This window comes from Amblyraja radiata, chromosome 27, assembly GCF_010909765.2.
Source record: "Amblyraja radiata isolate CabotCenter1 chromosome 27, sAmbRad1.1.pri, whole genome shotgun sequence".
Lineage (NCBI taxonomy): Eukaryota > Metazoa > Chordata > Chondrichthyes > Rajiformes > Rajidae > Amblyraja > Amblyraja radiata.
Genome location: NC_045982.1, coordinates 28,478,624 through 28,485,141, shown reverse-complemented (window position 1 = coordinate 28,485,141; position 6,518 = coordinate 28,478,624). Strand labels below are relative to the sequence as shown.

At 43.0% G+C, this 6,518-nt stretch overlaps 1 protein-coding gene across 1 annotated transcript; it reads left to right on the top strand.

Moving 5' to 3' along the window:
• The first annotated feature begins 4,201 nt into the window (after nucleotides 1–4,201).
• On the top strand, nucleotides 4,202–6,156 carry LOC116988234 (zinc finger MYM-type protein 1-like). The gene is given in 1 exon segment (XM_033044783.1): nucleotides 4,202–6,156. A coding segment is annotated over 1 exon segment (1,848 nt). The 3' UTR covers nucleotides 6,050–6,156.
• The last annotated feature ends 362 nt before the right edge of the window (nucleotides 6,157–6,518 follow it).

The window sequence follows — 6,518 nt, the reverse complement described above, 5'->3', positions numbered from 1 at the left end:
AAGATATGGGGTAAACCGACCAAAGTGATCAGCCCTGGTGCTGGGAGGGTTCCCTTCCGGTAAGGTGAAATAATTTGGAGGTTGGCCAGGATGGAGCCCTAATGGAGAGGAGGCTCAATCTAGATACACTCTAACAGCAGGAGTTGAGTCAGTGCGGGACTAAGGGAGAGTCCGCGCCAGCAACAGGGCTGCTTAAAGGGGATGCCGAGTCTATGGCAGTGTTGGGCAGATGGGAGAGCCCGTGCCAGCAGCGCCTTGTAACAGGGCTGCTTAATGGGGATGCCGAGTCTATGGCAGTGCCGGCCTATTGCTCTAGGCCGCGCCAGCAGCGCCTTGTAATAGGGCTGCTTAAATGTGTGGCAGCAGCACCTGTAGAAGGGCTGCATGATGTCTCCCTCATGGAGGAGGTGAGCTTACCGGGGCATTTCTGACCCTGAAGGGTGGGCTTGTTGGAGAGGCCGCGTCTTGTAGTAGGGCTGCTTAATGTCTCCCTCAGGGTGGAGGAGAGCATGCCAGGTCAGTGTAAATCTGATGCCGAGGCTGAGGGTATAAGCATGGAGCATGCCCCAAGGGATGAAGGGCATGTGTCAGAGGTACCAGTCCTGGCAGCAAGGTTGCCATCCCAACACAATGCAGTGGACACCGCTATCAGGGGACGTTAGAGCCACCTGCCGAATCTTCTATTCAGGTAAGACCTATTCCACAGGCAAAACCTGGAGGAAGAAGCATAAGCTGTTGGACCAATTAGGCCAACGACGAGCAAGGCTTCATAGTTTCAGTGACAACGCACCCCACGGCTTCATCGGCAGGAAGCGGTTCACTGAAGCTGGTAGCAGCATGAAAGCTGACCAGAGTTACTCTACAACTAAGTGACCTCGAACAAGTTGGTAAGATTTACAATTGGTTGTACAATACACAAATGATTAAGACATTGTCATCTACTCAGAGGCATTTTAACCAGGTAAAACTGGACATTACTAGTATTCCAAGCAGGTTGGAATTTGGCCAGAAGTGTGTTGAGCCAGGTTCAGTATTTTAGCCAGGTTTGCCTTCGAGACAGGCTCGGAGATATGGGCAGAATTGTCTTTCAAGGCAAGGTCAGAATTATGGCAAGAGTTATCTTGGGACATGAGAATTATCGGTAACCGGGCCAGAGTTGCCGTTCAGGGCAGACATGAAATGATGGCAGGCGTGACCTGTTCATTATGAAAGAAGGGTGATTAACCTCATTTCATAGGGTTTTCCATGTACAGTGATCATCAGAGATATTTGGAGGCACTGCTATGATGAGGCAATTTAACAGTATGATGACAATAAATCATTCAAAGGACTACTCAGAGTTCAAAAACACTTGTTATGTATTATCTGGATTATATTTTGACGCTGTATTTGGCTAAAATCCACTGTTTCAGTCTCAAGCTACTTGGGAAATTGTTCTCCTCTATCCAGTTAAATTAAGTTGTTATCAAATGGATAGTTGGCCTGTGACTCCGCCCTGGGCACAGATTGGAGTCAATAGAAACCTGGAACAGCCTTGTTGTTATAAAGCAGTTTTCTATTCATTAGACTAACTGGCAATGTAATAGATGTGATGCAGCTGTGCAAGTGGGCGAACTGACAGCATGCTTAATGGAAAAGTATAAAGGGCCATGAAGGTCATTGATAACACACCTTTGCTATTACCATCTGAAGCTACTAAAGTCACTATGATGGACAAACAGTATTCAGCATTGCTCCAGTAGTTGATCAATAAATATGTAATTATATTGCAAAATGATGCTAATGGCCTAAGGTGGGAAAATGCGAATGTCATCTCTAGTTGGAGGTGGAGGAGTTTGCATGAGTTATTAACTCTTCAGCTATTGGTATCAACTATCTATAAACCCTACGTGCATTTTATGGGTTAAAGAGTGATTGAGCGAATATGCATAGCTGCATGCTCAACTTCATGTTGATACACTATGATGGTGGCATATGATAATCATGGGGGTGCAATCAAGTAAAAGATCCTGTAATAGGTACATAATCTAATTTGCCACTGGAGTATCATTAAGTACAGATCAATGACAACACAGAATGGGTGTTGGACCACACCGTATTTATGAAATTCTGATTCAATGCAACACCGAATATAGATATGTTGTTTTCATGCTAATTCACAGGTTGCAAAAATGTGTGGCATAACAGTGGCGAAAGATACATTCTCGCTACAAGCAGGAGGAATGGTCTTTTATGTCTTCCTCCATTTTGCTTTATGAGTCGGGTCTTGAAATAAAGTCATCAAGAGCCCGCTTTAGGTTCCAGCTGTGGGATTGGCCTATGCAGTTTGATTCCCGATTTGTCGGGAATAATAATAATGCAACCATATATGGTTATTTTAAACGTAACTTGCTGGTTCAGCCTGTGGCTCAGGAAATCAGCCGTTGTATGATAAAATCAATTTATGTTCTACAGATTCTCAATAGACTGCCTACGGCTTGGGTTGTCACACCTATTCTTGTATGTATTCACAGTGCTGGAATAGTACCAAAAAGCAGTACTTTGCTTCTTCAGGAGATGGGAAGCATTTGTTTAATGCTCATGTTACATTTAAAATGGTACAGATTCTGAGCTATTGGAGTTCATTTTAAATGCTCTTTGACAATATTGAGTTATAGGGTCATTAACTGTGCCAAGGTGCTTTCCATCAGACTTACTGCAGCAAACGAGGTCCACTTTGTTGGGTTCACCCCGGATATCGAGTTAGTAAAGGATATCTTTAACACAAGTTTTCCCAGAACAAGTACAATGCAGTATGGGAGGTTAACATTGTGTTAACACTATGTCACCAGGGGGTTCCAGCTACATTCTTAGCTTTGGCTGGACCTCATTAGGTAGTTATTCTCCTGGCGCTGGTTTAGCGCAACAGGTCACTCGCTACATAATTGTGACAGGAGAGGATGATTACATCTGCAAATATATGTATAGTGTTTTATGTTATCTATCTATCTATCTTCTATCTATCTATATTACTAAATCTCTGTTCTTGACCGCTTTTGGCCTTCTGTGCTGCGATTTCCGAGAGAACGCCGCCACCTACGGCCGTCATTTTTGGCCACCTTGCTCAGAGCCCCCCTCCGCCACATGTGTGCCGAGGATTTTTCCCGTCGATGAAAAATAACAGAGATATTAATGATTTTACACAATTCCCCATTCTCTCTGCTGCCCCTGCTGGAGGGAGGGGAGGGACTATAAAACCAGGAAGTGGTGTGCCTTAATCAGTCTCTGCAAGTGGTGTGCCTCAATCAGTCTCTGCAAGTGGTGTGCCTCAATCACTCTGCAACATGGAGGGCACTCTGAGCTCTGAATGACACTGAACAAATTTCTTCACACCTGTGAGTAAGTACCCTTAATGTGGTTTGAAAATAAAATATGGTTAGTTTGAAATAAAAAAGCACTGCCTGCAAATGGTTGTTTGGGGGGTTTGGGTTCCTCTCTCTCCCCACCTCTCTCTCCCTATCCCTTTCTCTTTCTCTCTCTCTCCCCCCCTGTCTCTTTCCCTTTCTCTCTCTCTCTCTCTCTCTCCTCCTCTCTCCCCACCCCCCCCCTCTCCTCTCCCCAGGGGCAGATTAACCATTAAGCAGACTAAGCACGTGCTTAGGGCACCAGGGCCAAAGGGGGCACCACAAAGTTGGGAAAAGGGTGAAAAGAAAAAAAAACGAATGAAGATTTGTAAAAAATTTTTTTTGATAAAACCAGTGCAAATTGACCATAATGTTTTGTTTCTTGATCATGGTGCACCCTAGGGTTATCTTCCCACAAGGGGCACTGCTGGCGCAGTGCACTCTGACCTCTGTCGGTCAGTAAAATCATTAACACTGTCACATGTTTCCTGTTGTGGAATATTCTCGACTGACCTCTGTGCCTCAGACATGATGTGTGCGATATCCTTGGAAATCTAAGACCACTGCACTGGTAAGATGTCATACAGCTTCAATGATCCTTTATTTAATTAGTATACATAGTCGTCTCTTATCTGTCGATCTTTTTTGAGACTTTTTGTGTCTACTTTTGCCTGACTTAAGCTATTTTTGTTGGCGAGGTGCAGTGTCATAGCATGTGTTTAAAAGTAAAATGATGGAGCCAAATTCAGTTGTCATGACAGTCATTTCAATGACCCTCTCTGCCCCTTTTTAATTTCAGCCCCATGTAAACGTCAAAAATGAAGCGTGTTCAGTTGAGTGGTGCGCAAAAGAGAAAACGTGCAAAAGAGAATGAGCAAAATAATCTGTCTGTTGTAGCCAAGACAGGAAAGCTGACAGATTTCTTCTTACAAACTGCAGAGAAAGATGATCCAGATCAAAACCAGTGTCAGTCTTCAGAGACAGCAAATGAATCAAATCTATCTCCTTCATCAGAAACAGGCAGTGTTGGTGCAAGGCCAGATTTTCATGATGACGTTGCACATGATGAAGTGCCACAACCTGGACCTAGTTCTACGACAAGATGTGTAAATGCTTTTGAACTGTCCAAGGAGTTTAGAGAACTGACCAAGGATGAAATGAACAAAGCTAAGGACCCAGGGTTGTGGGATGAATTTTATGGTGATGATGTGACTTATTGGGTTGCTTGTGGACCCAGTGAATGTCAGCACCACAATGGGCCATTTGACAAATCGTGTCGCAATTTCATCAGTGGGAAGCCAAAGAGATACTGTTCACAGAATATCTTTTTTGGAATAAAAGCCAATGGTGAACACTACAAGAGAGAATGGCTGTTGTACTCTCCTTCAAAAGGATCAGTTTACTGTTTTGTTTGTAAACTATTTGCGCCCAAAGGGTCAACGCATTTTGCTAGAAATGAAGGATTCAGTGACTGGCGAAACACTGCTGTAATTGACAACCATGAAAAAAGTACAACTCACCGAGATGCCATGTTGACATATTTAACTCGGAAACAAATTGAAGAGGAGTACAATTACTGGGAGAATGTGCTTCGGCGTGTTGTAGCAGTCATTTGCACACTGGCTGAACGAGGATTGGCATTCCGAGGAAAAGTGGAAAAATTTGGGTCTTTCAATAATGGGAATTATTTGGGGCTACTCGAATTGATAAGTCAGTTTGACCCATTCTTGGCTGCTCACATATCACGGTATGGCAATGCTGGAAAAGGCAACCCTTCGTACCTGTCCAAAACGATATGTGAGGAACCTATTGAGTTAATGGCAAAGAAAGTGCACTATGTCATCATTGACGAAATTAATGTTTCTGGGTACTTCAGTCTGTCTGTGGACTCAACGCCTGATCTTTTGCATGTTGACCAACTGAGCATAGTACTCAGATACTTGTAAGATGGACAGCCAGTTGAACGATTTATCACATTTTTGGAATTACAAACCCACACTGGTGAAGCTATGGCACAGCAGGTGTTGAAGTACTTATGTGATGATTGTAAATTGGATTTTGCTAAATGCAGAGGGCAGTCATACGACAATGCTGCCAACATGTCTGGACGTTACAATGGCATGCAGCAAAAACTTTTGGATGCAAATCAGTTTGCCATTTATGTACCCTGTGCAGCTCATTCACTAAATTTAGTTGGACGAAGTGCTGTGGATTGCTGTCAAGTTGCAGTAGATTTCTTTTCCACTGTACAACTGCTCTACACATTCTTTTCAGCCTCAACTGCTCGGTGGAGAATTCTCAAAGATTGCATTGGAAATGAAAAAGTGTTGAAATCACTTTCAGACACCAGATGGGAAGCACATGCTGTGGCAACTGCAGCAATTATCAACTCTTGCTTCAAGATTCTGGAAGCTTTGGAAGATTTATCAGATGACCAGTTGCAAAAAGGTGACACTAGAAGGGAGGCAAAGAATATTGCAAACAAGATGCAAGAACTGGAATTTGTGTTCATGCTGAATTTTTGGAATGAAACTTTAGAAAAGTTTCATAGAACAAGTCAACTTCTTCAAAGTGAAAATGTGACCTTGCAAACATGTGCAGATTTGTATTCATCATTGGCAGACCAGTTGCACACATCAAGAGATGAGTTTGAGAGATTTCAATAACTTGCAAAGGACATGCTCCCTGATGTAGAATACAAAGCAACTCAAACGCGTAAGCGTATAAGAAAGAGAATGCCCAACGATGGAAATGCACCAGAGGTCATTCTCAGTGCCAGACACAAATTCTGTATCTCCACTTTTTATGTAATTGTTGAAAAGTTAGAAACGGAAATGAGGAGGAGACGGAAGGTGTATACTGAAATAGCAGACAGATTCTCTTGTCTGACAGATGTTCCTAATGCCACCCAACAAGGTGCTAATTCCCAATTATCAGAAAGTGAAAGGTACTCAAAGACTTGTCAGACACTCATTGATGCTTATCCAGATGACATGAACAACACTTTGTCTACAGAGCTTCAGCAGTTCCATTCATATGTTCTTCATAAGTTTAAAACAACCAAGAAAACATCTTTCACTCACATGGAACTTTACAACACAATTACAGAAGACAAACTAGAGAGTGCCTTTCCAA